The 21,081-nt window shown below is 45.8% G+C and overlaps 1 protein-coding gene across 1 annotated transcript in view; it reads left to right on the top strand.

Annotated features, from left to right (window-relative positions):
* Nucleotides 1-21,081, top strand: part of LOC124551178 (vegetative cell wall protein gp1-like) — a 133,605-nt gene that overhangs the window by 17,174 nt on the left and 95,350 nt on the right. The window contains exon 2 of the mRNA XM_047126167.1: nt 15,032-15,447. Within this exon, the coding sequence (XP_046982123.1) occupies nt 15,032-15,447 (416 nt within the window). The remainder of the gene's footprint in view (nt 1-15,031; nt 15,448-21,081) is intronic.

The raw sequence follows: 21,081 nt of genomic DNA, 5'->3' as shown, positions 1-21,081 counted from the left end.
ATACCACTCGTGCATCCATATTGCTACGGTTTCCTGACACACTTTATTACACCGTCCATGTTGTTTGGTTCTTCTTGTCGAAGCTGTTTCCTCAGCAAACATGGTCTTCCCACGTTTGGGTACAAAGTGGCGGAATTTTAAATGGCGTCTTTTGTTTGTCGTTATGTTCTGCAACACAATTCTAGTTATCTTTACTTCTTAACGTTTAAGAGATTTACACGGATAAACTTCATCTTCTTAAGTAGTAGGTACAGGTCTGAATAGATATCATCGATTTCCTAACTTTTACATTTTTGATTCCCTTGAGATTATTCATCGATGTCGCTACTTAGTCTATACAGAATTCTCCAAGGAGTTTATTTGGAGATTTAGAGATTCACAGTTTGCTGGAAATTCTCTCGTAATTTGCGAAGGTCAGTTTCGATTGGAACGATTCTGTATGTGTTTTATCATTTGTGTTGACTCGTTGATGTGCTGCAATGTCCCCAATAATTTTGTGAAAGCATTTCCGTTTCCCAATTGGAGCATTAAAGACTTTCACCAGCTTTTCTTTTTATCGATTCTAGTAGTTTCCAGAAAGCCTCTATTTACTGTGAATTATGTTCGTTACAGACATTGATTGTGCACGGGCACCAATTTATGAATACTTTCTGTTTTCTAATCTCACCGTTAGCAGAGAAAGCCTTTCAGAGTGAGATATCAATTTCTCCACAGAATGAACGGTTGTCCTGTTCAGAAAGGAACAGTACTCAAGCTATCACGCCTTTCATTACACATTTTCCACGTTTGCCTTTATAAAGCCTGCATTCTCGAGCTCTCTTGCGTGTTCGTCTCTGCATCCTGTTTCCTGTACAGCAAAATTATTACGTCCTATTCACCAAGGATTTCGGTGGAATATTTTTATCTTCTCAGGTGTAAAGCCCCCCCCCCCCCCCCCCATGAACCATGGACCTTGCCGTTGGTGTGGAGGCTTGCGTGCCTCAGCGATACAGATAGCCGTACCGTAGGTGCAACCACAACGGAGGGGTATCTGTTGAGAGGCCAGACAAACGTGTGGTTCCTGAAGAGGGGCAGCAGCCTTTTCAGTAGTTGCAAGGGCAACAGTCTGGATGATTGACTGATCTGGCCTTCTAACAATAACCAAAACGGCCTTGCTGTGCTGGTACTGCGAACGGCTGAAAGCAAGGGGAAACTACAGCCGTAATTTTTCCCGAGGGCATGCAGCTTTACTGTATGATTACATGATGATGGCGTCCTCTTGGGTAAAATATTCCGGAGGTAAAATAGTCCCCCATTCGGATCTCCGGGCGGGGACTACTCAAGAGGATGTCGTTATCAGGAGAAAGAAAACTGGCGTTCTACGGATCGGAGCGTGGAATGTCAGATCCCTTAATCGGGCAGGTAGGTTAGAAAATTTAAAAAGGGAAATGGATAGGTTGAAGTTAGATATAGTGGGAATTAGTGAAGTTCGGTGGCAGGAGGAACAAGACTTCCGGTCAGGTGACTACAGGGTTATAAACACAAAATCAAATAGGGGTAATGCAGGAGTAGGTTTAATAATGAATAGGAAAATAGGAATGCGGGTAAGCTACTACAAACAGCATAGTGAACGCATTATTGTGGCCAAGATAGATACGAAGCCCACGCCTACTACAGTAGTACAAGTTTATATGCCAACCAGCTCTGCAGATGACGAAGAAATTGAAGAAATGTATGATGAAATAAAAGAAATTATTCAGATTGTGAAGGGAGACGAAAATTTAATAGTCATGGGTGACTGGAATTCGAGTGTAGGAAAAGGGAGAGAAGGAAACATAGTAGGTGAATATGGATTGGGGGACAGAAATGAAAGAGGAAGCCGCCTGGTCGAATTTTGCACAGAGCACAACATAATCATAACTAACACTTGGTTTAAGAATCATGAAAGAAGGTTGTATACATGGAAGAACCCTGGCGATACTAAAAGGTATCAGATAGATTATATAATGGTAAGACAGAGATTTAGGAACCAGGTTTTAAATTGTAAGACATTTCCAGGGGCAGATGTGGACTCTGACCACAATCTATTGGTTATGACCTGTAGATTAAAACTGAAGAAACTGCAAAAAGGTGGGAATTTAAGGAGATGGGACCTGGATAAACTAAAAGAACCAGAGGTTGTACAGAGATTCAGGGAGAGCATAAGGGAGCAATTGACAGGAATGGGGGAAATAAATACAGTAGAAGAAGAATGGGTAGCTTTGAGGGATGAAGTAGTGAAGGCAGCAGAGGATCAAGTAGGTAAAAAGACGAGGGCTAGTAGAAATCCTTGGGTAACAGAAGAAATATTGAATTTAATTGATGAAAGGAGAAAATATAAAAATGCAGTAAGTGAAACAGGCAAAAAGGAATACAAACGTCTCAAAAATGAGATCGACAGGAAGTGCAAAATGGCTAAGCAGGGATGGCTAGAGGACAAATGTAAGGATGTAGAGGCCTATCTCACTAGGGGTAAGATAGATACCGCCTACAGGAAAATTAAAGAGACCTTTGGAGATAAGAGAACGACTTGTATGAATATCAAGACCTCAGATGGAAACCCAGTTCTAAGCAAAGAAGGGAAAGCAGAAAGGTGGAAGGAGTATATAGAGGGTCTATACAAGGGCGATGTACTTGAGGACAATATTATGGAAATGGAAGAGGATGTAGATGAAGATGAAATGGGAGATATGATACTGCGTGAAGAGTTTGACAGAGCACTGAAAGACCTGAGTCGAAACAAGGCCCCCGGAGTAGACAATATCCATTGGAACTACTGACGGCCGTGGGAGAGCCAGTCCTGACAAAACTCTACCATCTGGTGAGCAAGATGTATGAAACAGGCGAAATACCCTCAGACTTCAAGAAGAATATAATAATTCCAATCCCAAAGAAAGCAGGTGTTGACAGATGTGAAAATTACCGAACTATCAGCTTAATAAGTCACAGCTGCAAAATACTAACACGAATTCTTTACAGACGAATGGAAAAACTAGTAGAAGCCAACCTCGAGGAAGATCAGTTTGGATTCCGTAGAAACACTGGAACACGTGAGGCAATACTGACCTTACGACTTATCTTAGAAGAAAGATTAAGGAAACGCAAACCTACGTTTCTAGCATTTGTAGACTTAGAGAAAGCTTTTGACAATGTTGACTGGAATACTCTCTTTCAAATTCTAAAGGTGTCAGGGGTAAAAAACAGTTAGCGAAAGGCTATTTACAATTTGTACAGAAACCAGATGGCAGTTATAAGAGTCGAGGGACATGAAAGGGAAGCAGTGGTTGGGAAGGGAGTAAGACAGGGTTGTAGCCTCTCCCCGATGTTGTTCAATCTGTATATTGAGCAAGCAGTAAAGGAAACAAAAGAAAAATTCGGAGTAGGTATTAAAATTCATGGAGAAGAAATAAAAACTTTGAGGTTCGCCGATGACATTGTAATTCTGTCAGAGACAGCAAAGGACTTGGAAGAGCAGTTGAATGGAATGGACAGTGTCTTGAAAGGAGGATATAAGATGAACATCAACAAAAGCAAAACAAGGATAATGGAATGTAGTCTAATTAAGTCGGGTGATGCTGAGGGAATTAGATTAGGAAATGAGGCACTTAAAGTAGTAAAGGAGCTTTGCTATTTGGGGAGCAAAATAACTGATGATGGTCGAAGTAGAGAGGATATAAAATGTAGGCTGGCAATGGCAAGGAAAGCGTTTCTGAAGAAGAGAAATTTGTTAACATCCAGTATAGATTTAAGTGTCAGGAAGTCATTTCTGAAAGTATTCGTATGGAGTGTAGCCATGTATGGAAGTGAAACATGGACGATAAATAGTTTGGACAAGAAGAGAATAGAAGCTTTCGAAATGTGGTGCTACAGAAGAATGCTGAAGATTAGATGGGTAGATCACATAACTAATGAGGAAGTATTGAATAGGATTGGGGAGAAGAGAAGTTTGTGGCACAATTTGACCAGAAGAAGGGATCGGTTGGTAGGACATGTTCTGAGGCATCAAGGGATCACCAATTTAGTATTGGAGGGCAGCGTGGAGGGTAAAAATCGTAGAGGGAGACCAAGAGATGAATACACTAAGCAGATTCAGAAGGATGTAGGTTGCAGTAGGTACTGGGAGATGAAAAAGCTTGCACAGGATAGAGTAGCATGGAGAGCTGCATCAAACCAGTCTCAGGACTGAAGACCACAACAACAACAACAACAGGTGTAAAACGGTGTGGATGTTAAATGTTCCAAAGAAATATTTAAGTTTCAGTCGCATTTTAGAATATCCGTTTCCAGAACACTCTGGCGCTTTGTTATCGCTGTATGTTTGATTCACGTAGCATCGACAGAGGAAGTAGAGAGGATTCAAAGAAGAGCAGCGCGATTCGCAATCCTCCTACGCATATCTCGCGAAAAGGCCTCGAGAGTGTTCAGACCGGCCATTTTGTTGGGATGGAGCGTCAGTGAGAACGCTACATCTGACTGCCGACACGTGTTGTTTGTAGGTTAGGCGTGCCTCGACTGCTGACACTACTCTCGCCAGTACGTGGCAGCGGCGTGCGCCCCTCCCCCCGGCTCTCCTACCAGCGGACTGTGGCCCTCTCTCTCTTGAAGGTGCACGCTGCGCGGATGTCGGCTGAGAAGTGATTTGGGCTGTTGAGAGTGACGTAACAGCCGAAATCTGGTCATTAGCTAAACAACGCATGTGAACAGTGAACGATAACCTGTGCACTGAAAAGACCGTGAAGGTGAGAAAAGAGCGATCCGACTTCATACGGGGGAATACTAGCGATAGTTCGTCCTGCAGACTTTTGGCGACTGTAACAGGAAAGAGAGGAAGTGACAGAGAGGCACAAAGTACCCTGCGCCGCACACCGTGAGGTGGCTTTCCGAGTCCTCACGCAGCTGCAGGCGTTCCTCTGGGCTCTCGCTCGACACCCCAGGAGCCCCCAACCACGCTGCTCGGTGGAAGACCGCACTCACCTTTCGCTGTACTGTCCGCAGCGGTTTCTCCCGTATTTGTCTGGACTCCTCGTAGCTGCTGGCAGTGCCCGGAACAATCTTTTCCGCATTCGGGATGTTTGGACTCAGACCGTGAGTCCCGGAATCCGTCAGATGCGACTGAGGCCAGACGCTGACACGAACGCAGCCAGATCCGGGATTTTAATTCCTTTCTTTAAGACGGAGTCTCACTGCCTCCCCACCACTGGGATTATCCTCCAGGTCCGCCATCGGAGCCGACTCCGTCTGTAACCCTATACAGGCGGCCTACAAAAAGTGGCCGAGAAAAAAGAGAGGCGGTTTAAGACGCAGTCGGAAGAGGAACGTCAGTTCTCCTACCGCTCGCGTTTCCGTGATCTCCTACGAGAAGGAACCTCTCAGACGCTTCAAATGGCTCTGAGCACCATGGGACTTAACATTTCAGGTCATCAGTCCCCTAGACGTAGAACTACTTAAACCTAACTAACCTGACATCACACACATCCATGTCCGAGGCAGGATTCGAACCTGCGACCGTAGCAACAGCGCGGTTCTGGGCTGAAGTGCCTAGAACCGCTCGGCCACAGCAGCCGGCAAGAAACCATTCACCCCGCGCTGTTTTCACAGTGTCGCTTCCACAATAACTCGAGGTTACAGCCGAGAGCTGCCAAAACACAAGTCACTAGTGTTCACCTTACCAACAAGCCCACAAGCAAGGAAATAAAGCTAGGCATTTACAAAATACTTCAGCCAAAACAAAAGTCCACGCTATTCTTGAGGGGACGCTTAGCTTTAAAGAGCACGTTCCGGCAACTGCCGCTAAGATGAAAACAAGAAACTTGCTGGCGTAATGGGTCAGACAATGTTAAGCTGTGTTAGAGTGACGAAGCAATGGCAATGTTATGTTTCACATGTATAACGTCTCAATTTATCAGTGTGTTTAATGAACATGATTATATCAAGAATGTAACGGAAACTGATTTGTGAAGGATGAAGTCTAATGGAATGTCGGAGGTAAATATTATAATGATGTTACTTTTTCATTATTCACTATTGCTGCGCCATCGGACTAACTTGGTTTTGCACTGAGTTGCTAGATTCGAGAGATAGGAAAGTGTATTGTTTGGATGTTAAAACTCTCATTAAATTTAAAATCAGCCACGAGCACTTTTTGACATTATACAGAAAAACTTACTGTTGTCACTTATGTGCATATTTAATGTTTTACCCACCTCTCTCTTACAATTTTTTAATTGACCATGGAGCCATGTGTTTTCGGAAAATACTTGGATTTGCAACTAACAGGGAACTCATTGCATCTCTCGAGTGTCTCTGTGTAGACACAATAATCTGCAGCAGTGGCACAGCGGCGCGCAAGACAGACCAGTACTACAACGAGTTACCCGGATCTGCGCGGAGTAGAGGCAAGGACTAAATATTTTGATGTTCTTATTTATTCAATCAGGGCCAACTTATGCCATTCAGACACAGTTTTTGTGATCGGTTTTGCAAAACTAATTATTGTAGGTTTAATGTCAAAGTTCATTATTCACGCTACTTATACTGTTCACAATTCTTGCAGAATGACAACTTTTACAATAACAAAGACTTCCCTTTACATTACCATAGTTAATTATCATTAGAGTGCAGCTTCGCTTTCACATTATGACCGCGCAGGTTCCAGTACGACAGTTCATTTATTATTACACCGCAGAGCTTACAATCTGAAACAGTACGTCAGTCTTACATTTTTATTATTTAAAGAGAACTTTCACTGTTCTATTTTTATTATTTAAATGATAGCTTTCAAACAGATCTACTAAAGAGACTGCCTACAAGACGCTTGTCCGTCCTCTTTTAGAATACTGCTGCGCAGTTTTGGATCCTTACCAGATAGGATTGACGGAGTACATCGAGAAAGTTCAAAGAAGGGCAGCACGTTTTGTATTATCGCGAAATATCAGAGAGAGTGGCACTGCAATAATACAGGATTTGGAGTGGACATCATTAAAACAAAGGCGTTTTTCGTTTCAATCAGCAACTTTCTCCTTCGAATGTGAAAATATTTTGTTGACGCCTACCTACAAAGGGAGAAGCGACCACCATAATAAAATAAGAGAAATCAGTGTTCGCACGGAAAGATGTATACACTATCTAATCAAAAATATCCGGACACCTGGCTGAAAATGACTTACAAGTTCGTGGTGCCCTCCACCGGTAATGCTGGAATTCAATATGGTGTTGGCCCGCCCTTAGTCTTGATGACGGCGTCCACTCCTGCGGGCGCTGGAAGGCTTTCTGGGGAATGGCAGCCCGTGGGATGTCGTTGTCGTGTAAACACTCCGCCACAGGCCGTGCGTGATGAACAGGTGCTCGATCGTGTTGCAAGATGCAATCCCCATCTTCGAATTGCTCTTCAACAGTGGGTAGAAAGAAGGTGCTTAAAACATTAATGTAGGCCTGTGCTGTGATAGTGCCACACAAAACAACAAGGGGTGCAAGCCCCCCCCCCCCTCCAGGAAAAACACGACCACACCACAACACCTCCGCCACTGAATTTTTCTGTTGTCATTACACACGCTGGCAGATGACGTTCACCGGGCATTAGCCATACCCACACCCTGCCATCGGATTGCCGCATTGTGTACCGTGATTCGTCACTCCACACAACGTTTTTCCACTGTTCACTCGTCCAATATTTACGTTCCTTACACCAATCTAGGTGTTGTTCGGCAATTACCGGCGTTATCTGTGGCTTATGAGCAGCCGCTCGAGCATGAAATCCAAGTTTTTTCACTTCCCACCTATCATAGTACTTGCAGTGGATCCGGATGCAGTTTGGAATTCCTGTGTGATGGTTTGGATAGATGTCTGCCTATTGCACATTACGACCATCTTCAACTGTCGGCAGTACCTGTCAGTCAACAGACGAGGTCGGCCTGTACGCTTTTGTGCTGTACGTGTCCCTTTGTTTCCACTTCGCGATCACATCGGAACCAGTGCACCGAGGGATGTGTAGGAGCGGAAATCTCGCTTACAGACGTATTACACAAGTGACACCTGACCACGTTCGAAGTCCGTGAGTTCCGCGGAGCGCCCCATTTTGCTCCCTCACGATGTCTAATGCGGTCGCTGATATGGAGTACCTGGCAGTAGGTGGCAGCGCAATGCACCTACTATGAAATACGTATTTTTGGGGGTGTCCGGATACTTTTGATCACGTAGTGTAGGTGTTCGTTTTTCCTGCGAACTGTACAATATGGAAATAGGAGAGAATTATTGTAAAGGTGGTTCGTTGAACCCTCTGCCAGGCACTTAAATGTGACTTGCAGAGTATCCATATAGATGTAGATGTACTCTACGTCACCGGTTTTTCCAAGTTTTTGGTTAACGCACCGCCTGGATAGAAGTGGGAGATCCAGATGGCCAGGAGTTTAGAAAAAACAGCGTTTTTGGTGAAAGTCGAGCGAAACGTGACCCATACAGGTAGCACAGTTTCCAGACAGGGGTTGGTGCAGCGGAAAGAGTGCGGAACGGTAATCCCAGAGTCGTGGGATTGAGCACCTGTCTGCAGACTTTTTTTCTTTCCTTTCTCTTCAATTTTTTCAGTACTTACACCGCAAATAAACCGAAATAGCGCTCGATATACTGTATTTATTGATATTTTAATAAAAGGAATAAAAAGAAAAGGTAAAGGAAATTTTGGTACAGCAAATAAAATCCATGAAGGGATTATAATACGTATACGAGAACTTCGTATCTAAATTCAGGTACTTTTATTATTTTTCAGGATGAAGAAGGATTGAGATGCTGTATTATTACTGTCGTTCACACACAAATGCACTCCGCTCGACAGGTAAAGAATTTTATGAAAAAGCTTAAGAATTGCTCTTATCTATCGAGAAAGAGAAATCGCATTCCGAGAAGACTGTATCAAAATGTTCGAATGCACATCACCGGCTATCGTTGTCAGTATTTGGCTAAATTATGCGTTACGCATTGTGTGATAAGAGAGAACCTTTTATGAATGCAACTGTAAAACAACCACATAACTGTTACAAAGCGGCGTTTGTAACGTGTGCAAGACACCACGAAAATTATTGCTTCCCCTGTTTTTATGACGAATATCACCGCAACACCTGTGAGCAGTCAAGTGGACAGTAACAAAAGTATCTGATTCTGTATACGTAGTTATCAAGTAAGTAGTTCTCAAGTAAGCCTTACAATCGTTTCGTCGAAATTTGTTTGCAGCCGGAAATTATCCTCTGCCTTTACTTTTCGTGCCTTTTACGAAAATATAAACATCGTGTACTGAGCGTTATTTCGGTTTATTTGTAGTGTAACTGAAAATAAAAGAAGTTTCCGCATAGGGACTCGACCCGACGGCTGTCGGATTGTCGTTCTGTGCGCTTCCCGCTGCCGCAGCCGCTGCCCGTAGTCTACACCAGCGTAAACTATTCGCGTCTCGCCGACTTGCGCCAGAAACGCTGGCTGTTCTCCAACCGTCGGCCATCTCTACCTCCCACTTCTGTTATTTTCATCTATGGCCAGCATGTACGACGGACCGGGTACCCTCGCAAGCTGAACCACAGTGCGAACAAACTAATTCTCTGCTAATGGTCACCGTCTGCGTTATTCACTTTGCTAAACTTCACTTTTGTGACACGCTCAATCAGTTTGCCTCGTTCAAAATGCAAAGTAAAATTATAAAGACACAGTTCCTGGAAAGGAACACACCACTTTCTTTTATTTCTATTTAATTCTATTACTAGACAGTGCCAGACAGTGATCAGAAAATAAAATGTGTTATTTATGACATACCATACTAGAACCAGTGTACAGTAGTGAACCGTGATTTATTTTCAAAGAATATTCTTAAGAATTTATTTTATTTTACTAACGATTCATCAAGAACATTAACACATTTACTCACACTATGTAAGCATGGAAGTAGTTGACAGGGAGTAACTGATGAAATCATAAACAAATTGCTTTTAACAAATGGGAATTTTATTCACTTTAATAGCGCATAAAAGCATTTTTCTCTTGTGGAGTAGGGGCGGGTTAGAGCAACCTGCGGTTCAGGTTGTTCGGTAATCTCCCTATCAATCTACCGTACGTTAGTAGCTGCCTCTGTCATGCTTGTCGGATTTGGTGTGTTAACGAATTTATTGCTTGGAGTGTAACGGCCTAATACCTGAAATATGTTTTGATCTTTGGAAACTTTGGTATTATTGCCAATGATCTTGAGATGTGGTATCTGTGTACTGTAGAGCATCTTAACTATTGATTGGCCAACCTTGTAGAATTTTATATAAGATTGCATTTCATGGGCTTTTATTTAAATGATCATTTTACTATATAAAGTTGCCACCCTGTCACCGTAAGGCTTTTCTTAGAAGTTAAAATCAAGTTGCACATTCGATGGCAAGGTTAATATTTTAATTGTTAGTGTTTTGAACCGTTTCCATCCCTCCTACGGGGGGTGCATGGTATGTGTGCTTGTGTAAATTGTTTAAACTCTTAGTTTAAAGTTATCTGGTGTGTTGCAGATTTGCACCAGTGTAGTCTTTCGGAGGCTGTTGTGAGCGGTCGTAACTACGGCCGTGTCAAAAGGGAGCGGCAAGGTTCTCTACCCGAAAGCTCATACAGTCCAAACTTCTAGAGGCTGCTTTCTGATTTAAATTAGGCTATAATCAGAAAGCAGCCTCTAAATATTCATAGGGAAAAAGAAACAAGCTATTAAAAGTGTGGCGGTCACTTCGTAAGCCGTTTCTACGGCGAATTGCTTGTCGCTACGAACGCCGCCACAAAACTGGCGACGAGGACTTCCGAACTCGTGTGCAGGGCTGGTTCAACTTGTTTCTGGTTATACTAATTATAGCGATAAAATTTTGGGGGCTGGTTTAATTTGTGTTCACTATGTCTGCCGAATTACAACAGTTGATCTTGTTACAGAGTCAGCAAATACAAAGTTTGGTGGAAGCAATCGCCAAACAAGCGGCTAATCCACCAACACAAAAGGAACAAGCACAGGCAGCACCACCTTTCCGTGCTTTTGATACATCTCGAGAAGAATGGCGAGAATATTTCGCGCAGTTGCAGGCGCACATGACAGTCTACAAAATCACAGGTACTGAGCGGCAGCTTTATTTAATTTCCACTGCAGGCGTGGAAGTCTATCGACTACTTTGTAAGTTGTTCCCGGAATCCCAGCCAGAAGCTTTAGACTATGACGTTGTTGTTAACAAGCTTGCTGAGTATTTCGAGTCGCGAGTTCATGTGGCAGCAGCCAGATTCAAGTTCTTCGGATTAAAGAAACTGCCACATCAATCTGATAAACAGTGGTTAACAGATTTACGGGGCCTCACCCGTCAGTGCCGATTTAATTGTGTGTGTGGAGCTTCCTACAGTGATGTCATGTTACGAGACGCTATTACTCAAAACATTGCAGATTCTCGTATTCGTGCTGCTATCTTAAAGTTGCCTGACCCGTCATTAGAGACTGTGATGAACATCATTGAAGCCCAAGATACTTTTGACTATGCTGAGTGTGAGTTAGATCAGCCATGTATTTCTCAAATTGCCTGTGCTAAGCAAGTTATGTCACGCCCGCGGCCCCACCGGCAGAGTCAGACTGTAAACACTAGCCGGCCGCGTCATGTTAAACACATTCGTCAGCCGCGTGTGCAAAATGATAGAGTTAAGTCTTGCCCTAAGTGTGTTCTTGCTCATCCTCGTGAACGTTGCCCGTTAAGAAACGCGGTTTGTCACTTTTGTCAAAGGAAAGGACACATCCAGACTGTTTGTTTGCGTAAACGCAAGAACAATTCTAGTGCTGCCCAGCCCATGGATATTCATGTTCTTCAAAGCCAGCCCGCCCAGAAGGTCGCGTTTAAAGACTCTTCCACGGTTCGTGTGGGTAATAAACTTGTTCGCAATAAGCCACCCACCCAGCCCTCTGCTATGCGACCCAAGCGTAATTCAAACGCTGTAAAACGTAATGTACAGACTGCGAGTGACGCGGGAGTTGTTGTTCCACCCGCCCAACCCACGAGTTGTCGTAAGCAGCGAACACGCGCTAAACGCGCTGATTTTGTGTCTTCCGCCTCCACTGCACCGATCCAGAGACAGTGTAATAAACTATTTGTGAAGCTACGCATCCAGGATAAGACCTTCAATTTTCAATTAGACACTGGTGCGTCTGTGACTCTCATAAATAGTGCTACGTATGCGGCTATCGGCCGCCCTAAACTTTCGGCGGCAAAACATTCTTTGGCTACTTATAGTGGAGAACAAATTCCTGTGTTAGGTGTATGTAGCGTGCCAGCCACATTCCGTGGCAATACAAAAACAGTTTCATTCACAGTGCTCCGCGCTACAGACAGTGTAAACATTTTCGGATTAGACTGTTTTGACTTGTTTGGCCTGTCTATCCAAGACAATGTGTTGCAAATTAATTCTGTTGTTGTTCCTCAAGACAGCATAACCGATTTGTGTAAACTATACAGTGACATATTTAAAGACGAACTAAGTTGTGCTGCGAACTTTGCCGCTCATATTACGTTAAAAGATAATGCTCAGCCTCGATTTTTTCGTGCTCGTCCAGTGCCTCACGCCCTCCGGGCACCTGTAGAAGATGAACTTCGTCGTTGGCAAAACAACGGTGTTATTCAACCCGTTTCAGCGAGCCAGTGGGCTTCTCCCTTAGTTATTATAAAGAAACCGTCTGGCAAGTTACGTTTGCGTGCTGATTTTAAGTCGACAGTTAATCCTCAGACTGTCATTGATTCTTTTCCTTTGCCTAGACCGGACGAGCTGATGGATAAGTTGGGGGAAGCTCGTTTCTTTTCCAAAATTGATCTCCGTGAAGCATATTTGCAATTGCCCCTCGACGAGCAATCACAACAGTATTTTGTCATAAACACGTCGTTGGGGTTGTTCCGTTTTCTGCGTTTGCCTTTTGGTTGTGCGTCAGCTCCAGCTGTTTTTCAGCGTTTTTTGTCACAACTTCTGGCTAATGTGCCATCGTGTTGCAACTATTTAGACGATATTGTTGTGTCCGGTCGGACGCCTGCTGAACATTTCCGTAATTTGGAGTGTTTGTTTAAAGTGTTGTCTCAGGCAGGCCTACGTTGCAACATCGATAAATGTTCATTTTTCCTTACGGAGATGGAGTATCTGGGACATGTTATTAATGCTCAAGGCATTCATCCCTCCCAGTCACATTTAGCAGCTATTCGTGATTTGCCCGCCCCTCGCAATCTGCGTGAATTGCAAGCAGTTCTTGGCAAATTGACGTATTATATTAGGTTTATACCTAATGCATCACAGATTGCTGCACCGTTGCATCGTCTCCGCCGTAAGAATGTTCCGTTTGTGTGGTCAGCTGATTGCCAATCGGCCTTTCAGCAGCTTAGAGAGGCTTTATTGAATGATCGTTGTCTGGTCCATTACGACCCTAACAAGCCTCTGGTGTTAGCTTGTGATGCCTCTTCTTTCGGCCTCGGTGCTGTGTTGTCTCACCGAGTCGGTAACACCGAACGTCCTATTGCGTTCGCATCTAAATTGCTAAACAAAGCTCAGTGTAATTATAGCCAATTGGACAAGGAAGCGTTGGCTATTGTGTTCGGTGTCACAAAATTCCATCACTACCTCTATGGTAGACCATTCTATTTAGTGACAGATCACAAGCCCCTGACGTCACTGTTTCATCCGTCTAAACCAGTTCCTCAGCGGACAGCTCAGAGACTACAACGTTGGGCTCTTTTGTTATCACAATACCAGTATGAGATACTGTATCGCCCTACAGCTCAGCATGCAAACGCTGACGCGCTTTCTAGATTGCCGATTGCTGCGGATGATGTCTTCGATTCCTCTGACGACTCTTGCCATCAGATTGACGCCGATGAGCATCAATCCCTCCGGGATTTTCCGATTGATTATCGTCAGGTGGCACGTGAGACAGCTACGGATCCTCATCTGAGTTTACTATTACGTTTTGTTCAACGTGGTTGGCCGTCCAAGGCAAAGGACATATCGGATCCTGTGGTTCGTCGCTATTATCCGCAACGTCATCTGTTGTCTGTTTCGCACGGAGTTTTGCTGTTACGCACCGAGAATGACCAGCTTCGTGTAGTGGTTCCCCAAGTGCTCCAATCCAAGGTCCTCGACTTGTTGCATCAAGGTCATTGGGGAGTGGTCCGCACCAAGCAGCTTGCCCGCCGTCATTGTACATGGATCGGCATTGATAAGCAGATTACGCAGATGTCTACAGATTGTTCGACGTGTGCCGAACACCAAGCTGCTCCGCCTCAACGCTATTTTGAGTGGGCACGCCCTGCCGGTCCCTGGCAGCGAGTACATATTGATTCCTCTGGTCCATATTGGAATTCTCGTTGGCTCATCGTGATAGATGCATTTAGTAATTTTCCGTTTGTTGTGCCCATGCAGTCTACAACGTCTGCACAAACTATACAGGCGTTGACTTCAATTTTTTGTATTGAGGGTCTTCCAGAAGTTTTAGTGTCTGACAATGGTCCACAATTTACCTCTGCTGAATTTGAAAGTTTTTGTTCTGCCAATGGCATTCGCCATGTTCTTACTCCGCCGTTCCACCCTCAATCGAATGGTGCAGCGGAACGTTTTGTACGCACATTCAAGGATCATATGGACCGCCTTCGTGCTACGCACTCTCGTCAGCAGGCCCTCATCACGTTCCTGTCGTCGTACCGGACCACGCCACGCGACGGCCCTTCGCCTGCGGAGCTTCTCCACGGCCGTCGTCATCGCACCCTACTACGGTTCTTGCACCCCCCGGATCGACCCGCCGCTTCTGAGCATCGCACGCGTTTTCAGCGCAACGACGCCGTTTTTTTCAGAGTTTATCACGGTCGCCGTCGTTGGGAACGTGGTACCGTGATAAGTGTCCAGGGTCGCGGTTTTTATACTGTTCAAGGTGCTACTGGGGTGCACAGGAGGCATCAGAACCAGTTGCGCCGCGCTGGCCGCCCGGATTCTGCCGCTCGTTCTTTGTCCACAGATTTGGTCCGCGGCGGGTTCCAGCCGCGCCTTCCGACTTCGCTGCCGCCCCCAGGGCAGCAGCAGCAGCCGTCGCCGCTACCACGCCGACAGCCCGTCCCGTTGATGCCTCCCGCGCAGCTTCATCCGGGAGCGCCCCAGGTGGTCGCTCCGGCGCCTGCGGTCCCTCTTCAGTCGCCACCGCCTTCGGAGCTGATGGACGTCGACCCCTCAGCCGGGCCGCCTTCCCAAGCGGTGGCTGTGCAGCCTGTCCTGCAGCCGCTTTCCTTGGGCTCCCCCAAGGAGTCTGACACCGCAGCGCCTTGTCCGGCGCCCACTCAGCAGCAGTCGACGCAGCGTCAGGAGACGCTGCCTCTCTTCGTGGGTCCCGACGCCCCGTCGCGTCCAGTACCAGAAGCTGCGCCCGTGGTCACAGGCGTGCACCCTGACCTCGGTTTTCAGTCGGTGTTTCCCGAAGCCCCGCGCAGCCAATGCTGGGGTGCGGACCGGGGACTGCCACCGACAACAGTCTCCGCCCCGGTCTCTTCTGCTACGCCTGCGGCCAGACCCCTCCCCCGCCGTCGACGCTCGCCACGTCATTATTCAACGACGGTGCGGCGATTTGGGGGGGATGAGTGTTATATCCTAGCCAGTAATGCCACCCGCGCCCGCTGCCAAAAGGTTGGCAGCATCCAAGTCCGGACGCCGTCCGCATAAGCAGCGCCAGCGAGACAGGAAATCGCCGCAAGTCTGCGCGCGCCACCGCTGGCTTCTGGCTTCTTAAGCGCTGGAGTCGCGAGCGCTAGGACAGTTCTGTATTCGCCGCTCAGTTGTATACTCGCCACCGAATTGTGTACTTGCTAGTCAGTTGTGTGTTCATCGCAGCCGACGCTGACCTAGCCGCTCCGACTCGAACTAGACAGATCTCTGTAGACACGGAGTCCACTAATGTGTTCTGTATCTTCGTTAATAAAGATAAGTACCGACTTTTATTTAATCAGAGTGTTTGGGTTTTCATCTTTCTGTTCACTGTTCCAGCGGACCGGTCGGCCCGCTATTAAAAGTGTGGCGGTGACTTCGTAAGCCGTTTCTACAGCGAATTGCTTGTCGCTACGAACGCCGCCACAAACTTTCCCCTTTCCCACCAGAGGGAGACACCAAAGCTGCGACTGCCACAGCGGCGCCACCGCCAGAAACGGAGGACGTCTGCTTCACACTACGCGCTGCGGCGCGCTCTTCAAAACAGCAAATTTTACCACGGCTGAAGTAGCTTCCACAAACAAAAATATTACATCTTGATCTACGTGGATGGTCTGCAAATCACATGTAAGCGCCTGGCAGAGGTTTCTTCGAACCACGTTCACAATCCTCTATTATTCCAATCTCGTATGGTGCGCGGTAAGAACGAACACCTTTATCTTTCCGTGCGAGCTCTGATTTCCTTATTTTATCATGGTGATCGTTTCTCCCAATGTTGGTCGGTGTCAACAAAATATTTTTGCATTCGAAGGAGAACGTTTTGGTGATTGAAATTTGTTGACAAGATTCCTCCGCAACGAAAAACTCCTTTGTTTAGTGATGTCCAACCCAAATCCTGCATCATTTCAGTGACACTCTCTCCCCTACTTCGCGATAATACAAAACGTGCAGCCCTTCTTTGAACTTTCTCGATGTACTCCGTCAGTCCTATCTGGTGAGGATGCCACACCGCACAGCAGTATTCTAAAAGAGGACGGATACGCATAGTGTAGGCAGTCTCTTTAGCGGACCTGTTACATTTTCTAAGTGTCCTGCGATTAAAACGCAGTCTTTGGTTAGCCTTCCTCACAGCATTTTCTATGTGTTCCTTCCAATTTAAGTTCTTCGTAATTCTCATTCATAGATATTTAATTGAATTTCCGGCCTTTAGATTTGCCTGGTTTATCGTGTATCCGAAGTTTAACTGATTCGCTTTTACACTCATGTGTATGACCTAACACTTCTCGTTGTTTAGGATCAATTGCCAATTTCAGCACAATACACATATTTTTTCTCAATCGTTTTACAATTTGTTTTTATCTTCTGAAGACTTAACTAGTCGATAAACGTCAGCGTCATCTGCAAATAACCTAAGACGCCTGCTCATATTGTCCCCCGAATCCTTTATACAGATAAAGAACAGCAAAGGGCTTATAACACTACCTTGGGGAACGCCAGAAATAACTTTTGTTTCACCTTTTATGTTTCTTGGAAAGTATATGAATTTTGTAGTTTACATGCCGCAGTGAGACATCCAACACTTCGTGTGAAATATTTTTCGTTGTTGTAGATGATGTCAGCCTCCAGCTGTGACAGGTGTTCGTATAAAGAGCGGCAAGTTAAGTGTTTATCCTTTTCTGTGTTTTCCGCGTAGTATATTTATTAAATTTCGTGCGTGTTTCTGTCTTCAAGAGGGTTAATCCCGCGTTCTTGTAAGTGTATGGCTCTGAGCACTATGGGACTTAACATCTGAGGTCACCAGTACCCTAGACGTAGAACTACTCAAACCTAACTAACCTAAAGACATCACACACATCCATGCCCGAGGTAGGATTCGAACCTGCGACCGTAGCGGTCGCGCGGTTCCAGACTGAAGCGCCTAAAACCGCACGGCCACACCGGCCGGCTTTGTAAGTGTAAATCAGTTTTTAGTGCAATACTTGGAGCCAGTTACGCAGCTCTTTAACCCATCAGCGTCCATTAGCGACACATCAGAAAGGTAGCAAGTCACACATCTAGTATTGCCTGTTTTTATAGTTCAGTTCTTCAGTTAGTCTTGCTAGGATGATGGGACGGTTAGGACGCGTGCGCGCTGCGTACGGACGCAGGGAGAGCTGGCCGCTGAACGTGCTGTCGGCTACGGTCAGTCACCTCCAGGCTGCTGCCTCGGCGTGTGGCGGTGACGGAGAACCCGGCGCTTCGCACGGGACACCTCAGGTGTTGCTCGCTTTGCCCTCGAACTCTGCTTCCGAGGACCTCCTGGCGCACCGTCAGAGCAGGGTGAGTGGCGGGTGGTCGCCACTGTGAGTGGACGGGTGGCCGCTCCTCCAGCTGGGTCCGAGCACGCACGCGTGGAGGGCTTTATTGGTTATTGGGAGCTCCAACGTTAGGCGCGTTGTGGAGCCTCTTAGGCAGGTAGCGTTCTCGGCTGGAAAGAGAGCCCATGTGCGCTGGGTACGTCTGCGGGGGGGGGGGGGGGGGGGGAGAGGGGGGCCACATCGGAGGTGTGGAGGTGTGGAGGCGGCCCCACCTGTGGCTGCCGAGCGTGCAGGGTGCAGACAAGTCGCGGCCCACGTCCACACCGACGACGCCCGCCACACTACTTCTGATTAGAGATGTGCAGACTCGTTCATCCTTGGGAACTAGTTCACTGCTGATCGTTCTTTTTTGGAAACCGTTCATTTTTACTCGTTCACCGTTCATTTGTGCTTGGTATATGGTTCTTATGAAAAACTGAAAATTAGTCGTGTTGGTGACTGAAGCATCGGAGGGCACCAAGAGGGGACACTTGCCTCCCCCCTGGAGTATATAATTTTTATTCATTACAGAATTCTTACACGCTTTTAGATGTAATATCTGTGATTCTGCAGAACCTGTCGCTTAGCCACCCGTAGCCTTGTGTGGGGAAATAATATAGGGTGGCGGACGGAAAACCGAGCCAATTACGGACGATGTGTTGCCCGTTACGAGCGGATACAACAAACAGACAAATATGTAATAATTAGGCAGTGAAGAAATAACAAGCTAATGTAAGCAACAATGGCGAAACAATCGATGACGATGTGTAGAGAGCTGGAGAGGAGAACATGAAAAACTCACTCGACACGCATGAGCTATAGCTGATATAGTCTTGTAAACCTGTTGGTGGCTGTTTCCCAACTTAATAGACCACAAGTGTCTTGTATAAAATTCTTCGTTTCGACTTCCACTACATAAATATGCTACGTTGTAAACAATTATCGTTTACACCCTATATATACTTCACGTTGTCTCTGAGTTCGTAGGCGAAGTAGAGACTTTATGGAAGCATCAAATAAAATGTGGTTTTCTCATACTTGCGTCACACGCTTAGTAAAAATTAGGTTTTTATGTTGCATTATTAACGTTAATGCAGCAATAATAATAATAATAATAAAGTTCGCTGTAACAAAGTTTTTGGTTTGAAAGCTCCTTCTCAACAAATGTTTTTGAGATAATAAGTAAATATGATTTTATGGCAATCTATGTCTTTTCAAATGGAAAGGCACCGCTTTTCCTGCTGAGCCAAAATGACCCACAACCCACTTTTTTTTCAGAGAAACCAAACTAGCAGATAATGCAAATTGGAAACAACCAAACTTAAAAATAATTAGAGCCTTCCTAAATGTAACGTTTTGTATATGAAAGACACACGAAAACCGTTTTATACGAATTTTCTTACACTAAAAATTAAGCAAATTATGGAAAGTTAGCTGCTAAATCAAGTCGATGAAACCAAAAAATATATAAATAACAAAAAAATGGTTGGTTCTAATGGCTCTGAGCACCACGGGACTTAACTTTTGTCATCAGTCCCCTAGAACTTAGAACTACTTAAACCTAACTAAACTAAGGACATCACAAACATCCATCCCCGAGGCAGGATTCGAACCTTCGACCGTAGCGGTCGCGCGGTTCCAGACTGTAGCGCCTAGAACCGGTCGGCCACCCCGGCCGGCTAACAAAAAAAAAAAAAAAAAAAAAAAAAAAAAAAAAAAAAAAAAAAAAAAAAAAAAACTTGCCTTGTTATAAGTATGTCTTCTGCTGTTCATCGATATGCCCTTTTGTTACCCGAAAAGACGTACCTATTACGTACAACGTAATTTTTATGTAATTTACGTAACTATAAAATACTTTTTGATTGCCGGTCGTGGACGCTGAATAGCCAGAACCAAGTGCAAGAACAGTTTGGAACACATGTAAAGTGGGCGAGCGCAGTGAACGAAACGAGCAACTGGACACTGAACTAACTAGGAGCAGCCGGCAGTGGAACTGAGACAGGTGGTCACGCGAAGAACGACGAGTGCGGCCGAGGGAGACCGAGACTGAGACGAGCACGTGACCGAGGCTGGAAACGAGAACTGCCAAAGTGACCGCAGCGACCGAAGTGAACTAGTGACCTATGAACCGATCGTTCCTCGTTCCCGGGAACTATAAGTACACCGCCGCGACCGAAGTGAACTATGAACCGACCATTCCTCGTTCCTGGGAACTAAAGTAGACCGCCGCGACCGAAGTGAACTATGAACCGATCGTTCCCTGGAATTCGTTCCTCGGTCCTTTCGTTCATCTTGGTGAACCGTTCGTTCGCGAACTACCCGTCTCTAGTTCTGATGCGATCCTCAGCTCGTACAGGCGACCGGCAGACGTGGTCAAGACTGTCGGCCTGGCGCGCGGGGTGCAAGCAGAGCTCACAATTCGCTGCATCGTTCCCAGAGTTGATCGGGGTAATTTGGTTTGAAGCGGAGTGGAGGACCTCGGTCAAAGGATTCATCGACTCTGTGACGGTCTCGGCTGCAGACTTCTAGACCTGCGTTATCGTGTGGTGGTTTGTAGGACTCCCCTTGATAGGTCAGGGATGGACCACACAAAGGAAGCAGTAGAGTGGTTGCGACGCGCGCGTGACGGAATTTTAGGCTAGGTGGTAGTTTGAGGGGCTCTAATGAAGTCTCTCCAATCGATTCACAGCAATGGAAGTGAAACTGCGTTCAAAGGAAAGACACTTCGAGTCTCACAATTTTGTCATTAAACTGTCGAAGTATTCGTAATGAAAATCCCGAATTTGCTACCCTCCAGGGAAGTTCTCGCTCTCAAAAACATCCTTGGGACCGAGAGCGGCAGAAATCTCTGAGATATTTAGCGAGTCGTGGGACGTATATCGGAAAGATAGACTAGAGGCAGTAGCAGGGGGAGGTCGAAGTTGAGTGTAACAGTGAAGCCAACTGGTCGCGTATAACAGGTCTACGTGGAACCAAGTTAATTGTTGGATGTTTTTACCGGCCACCCGATTGCATAGTGGCAGCTATAGAGGCATTC

The sequence above is a fragment of the Schistocerca americana genome, chromosome 9, assembly GCF_021461395.2.
Source record: "Schistocerca americana isolate TAMUIC-IGC-003095 chromosome 9, iqSchAmer2.1, whole genome shotgun sequence".
NCBI lineage: Eukaryota > Metazoa > Arthropoda > Insecta > Orthoptera > Acrididae > Schistocerca > Schistocerca americana.
Note: the sequence above shows the minus strand (reverse complement) of the source record. Positions and strands in the feature narration are given on the sequence as shown.